This window comes from Silurus aristotelis (assembly GCF_946808225.1).
Source record: "Silurus aristotelis genome assembly, chromosome: 29".
NCBI lineage: Eukaryota > Metazoa > Chordata > Actinopteri > Siluriformes > Siluridae > Silurus > Silurus aristotelis.
The window spans coordinates 626,985-630,577 of NC_139602.1; the positions used below are offsets into that span (position 1 = coordinate 626,985).

Here is a 3,593-nt window from a genome sequence, read left to right on the forward strand (position 1 = left end):
TGCCACACGCATCACACGGAGCGCCTGCACCGCCTGCTGCACGGTGGCCAGCTGCAACACAGCGGTGCCCAGGTAGGACAGCAGCAGGAGCACGTAGAAAGGCGCAATAGCCAGAAAGTCCACCACGTTCATAAAGGAGAAGGCGAAATGCAACTTGCTGGGTGCCGCGGCTAAGCGCAGAAGGTATTCCAGCGTGAACCAGATGATGCAGGCTGTCTCAATGGCTTCCAGGCTTGGATTCTCAATCCGATTTCCATCCTCATCCTGCTCGTGAAGCTCAGGCACAGTGCCCACGCACATCACCACAGACGACAGGAGCACGAAGAGAAACGAGAGAAGTGCAATGGTGCGCGCCACCCAGGATGACTCCGGTTTCTCCATGAGCCTCCACAGAAATGTCCTGCACTTTCCGCTCGTAGGGCTTCCCTCCATGTCGTCCAGAATGGCTCGGACCTTCTCTGCGATCTCCGACAGCTCGTCCTCGGCTTCCTTTAGGTTGCTCTTGCAGCACTCGTCCAGCAGGTCCATGTCGACTCCCCAGAACTCCATCTCCTTGCTGAAGCGCACAGGGCACGTGCCCCTGGCCATGTGCACTTCGCCGTACTGGTACACCTCGGCGATGCACCGGAACGCGTCCGGGTCGCGGTCAAAGAAGAACTCGCGCGTCGCCGCGTCGTAGTCGTCGCAGAGCCGCTCGAGGTCGCGCGAGCCGTCGGCGGTGGCGGCGGCGCGCGTGGTGAGGCGCGCGAGGCGCGTCTCCGGGTAGCGCTCGAGCAGGCTGGCGCACAGGACGTGCCGCGCACCGCCCACGTTCACCGCGATCTCCGCGTCGTCGCTCGTCTCCGACCGCGTCCTTCTCGAGGTCGCCCACATCGCCACCGACAGCTGGGGAACGAGTGGCTTTTAGTTTCGGCTGGTGCGCATCTGGTTTGGGTTCGGAACAAAGAATCAGACTGGCATGATGAGTTACAGCATCTGGGGCGCGCGGAGATCAGAAGTGTTCAGAAGAAAGTGAACTGCAAGCAACCAGTGATGTGGACTAACAGATGAGTGTCAGAGAGAGAGAGAGAGAGAGAGAGAGAGAGAAAGAGAGAGAGAGAGAGAGAGAGAGAGAGAGAGAGAGAGAGAGAAGGCGTTCCAATTTAATCCTCTACGTTTGTGCTGTATAATTTATATCCAAAACACTGGTTTTTGCTTATTTCTATATTCTTATTTCTATTTCAATCAACCCACAAACCAGCAGAAGAAGCTGGTCCACCACTAGAATCACCTTCTGTGAAGTTACCCGGAGATCATGTGCGAAATTACACACGCGGCACAACATCAGCATTACAGGGGAAACGTCTCCCTCTGCTGACACACATCTGGTTTAGAAAAAGTGTTTTTGAGAGGATATGACTGTGACATTGACAAATAAATAAACACAATATCACATAAAAAAAAAAATACGCAATAAAACCTCACATGAACTGTCAGTGTTCACCTGGGTTTAATCCAGCACCGGTTTATTTCTGGATTTCCTTCATCCTTTTCTAAATCTCAGTTATTTTCTATTTAGTTCTGTATGTTCCTGAACTTATCGCATGTTCCTCCTGGATGACTGATGCTAGGTTTCTGCACAAAGAAGATAAAAACTAAAAGATTGTAAAAAATGTACAATGAAAATACATATATATATATATATAAAATACCACAGTAATACCATAATGTATTGAGAAAAAATGTAGAAACAACAGTAATTCCATTTTAGTGTCATGGTTGCCATAATGTACCACTGTAATACCATGTTTTTATATATATACAGTGAGGAAAATAAGTATTTGAACACGCTGCTATTTTGCAAGTTCTCCCACTTAGAAATCATGGAGGGGTCTGAAATTGTCATCGTAGGTGCATGTCCACTGTGAGAGACATAATCTAAAAAATAAATCCAGAAATCACAATGTATGATTTTTAAACAATTTATTTGTATGATACAGCTGCAAATAAGTATTTGAACACCTGTCTATCAGCTAGAATTCTGACCCTCAAAGACCTGTTAGTCTGCCTTTAAAATCTCCACCTCCACTACATTTATTATCCTAAATTAGATGCACCTGTTTGAGGTCCGTAGCTGCATAAAGACACCTGTCCACCCCATACAATCAGTAAGAATCCAACTACTAACATGGCCAAGACCAAAGAGCTGTCCAAAGACACTAGAGACAAAATTGTACACCTCCACAAGGCTGGAAAGGGCTACGGGGAAATTGCCAAGCAGCTTGGTGAAAAAAGGTCCACTGTTGGAGCAATCATTAGAAAATGGAAGAAGCTAAACATGACAGTCAATCTCCCTCGGACTGGGGCTTCATGCAAGATCTCACCTCGTGGGTCTCAATGATCCTAAGGAAGGGGAGAAATCAGCCCAGAACTACACGGGAGGAGCTGGTCAATGACCTGAAAAGAGCTGGGACCACCGTTTCCAAGGTTACTGTTGATAATACACTAAGACATCATGGTTTGAAATCATGCATGGCACGGAAGGTTCCCCTGCTTAAACCAGCACATGTCCAGGCTCGTCTTAAGTTTGCCAATGACCATTTGGATGATCCAGAGGAGTCATGGGAGAAAGTCATGTGGTCAGATGAGACCAAAATAGAACTTTTGGGTCATAATTCCACTAAACGTGTTTGGAGGAAGAAGAATGATGAGTACCATCCCAAGAACACCATCCCTACTGTGAAGCATGGGGGTGGTAGCATCATGTTTTGGGGGTGTTTTTCTGCACATGGGACAGGGCGACTGCACTGTATTAAGGAGAGGATGACTGGGGCCATGTATTGCGAGAGGGGAACAACCTCCTTCCCTCAGTTAGAGCATTGAAGATGGGTCGAGGCTGGGTCTTCCAACATGACAATGACCCGAAGCACACAGCCAGGATAACCAAGGAGTGACTCTGTAAGAAGCATATCTAGGTTCTGGCGTGGCCTAGCCAGTCTCCAGACCTAAACCCAATAGAGAATCTTTGGAGGGAGCTTAAACTCTGTGTTTCTCAGCGACAGGCCAGAAACCTGACTGATCTAGAGAAGATCTGTGTGGAGGAGTGGGCCAAAATCCCTCCTGCAGTGTGTGCAAACCTGGTGAAAAACTACAGGAAACGTGTGACCTCTGTAATTGCAAACAAAGGCTCCTGTACCAAATATTAACATTGACTTTCTCAGGTGTTCAAATACTTATTTGCAGCTGTATCATACAAATAAATAGTTACAAAATCATATATTGTGATTTCTGGATTTATTTTTTAGATTATGTCTCTCACAGTGGACATGCACCTACGATGACAATTTCAGACCCCTCCATGATTTCTAAGTGGGAGAACTTGCAAAATATCAGGGTGTTCAAATACTTATTTTCCTCACTGTATGTATGTGTATATATGTATATATATATATATATACATACAATACCAAAGTAATTGTTTTTATAAAATTAAACAGTAATAGATGTCATGGTTCGAATTTTTTTCATCAAAATATTGAAGTGGTGAAATTGACAATACAATCTTTCAATTTTGAAGTTGATTGACTTTTATTTTGTAAAAACCGCGTGCCCGG

At 46.0% G+C, this 3,593-nt stretch overlaps 1 protein-coding gene across 1 annotated transcript in view; it reads right to left on the bottom strand.

Annotated features, from left to right (window-relative positions):
* Positions 1-1,091, bottom strand: part of kcnf1a (potassium voltage-gated channel, subfamily F, member 1a) — a 2,414-nt gene extending 1,323 nt beyond the window's left edge. Inside the window, exon 1 of the mRNA XM_083535821.1 lies at positions 1-1,091. This exon is cut by the window's left edge and continues 1,323 nt beyond it. Within this exon, the coding sequence (XP_083391947.1) occupies positions 1-873 (873 nt within the window). The 5' untranslated portion in view covers positions 874-1,091.
* Positions 1,092-3,593: the final 2,502 nt, after the last annotated feature.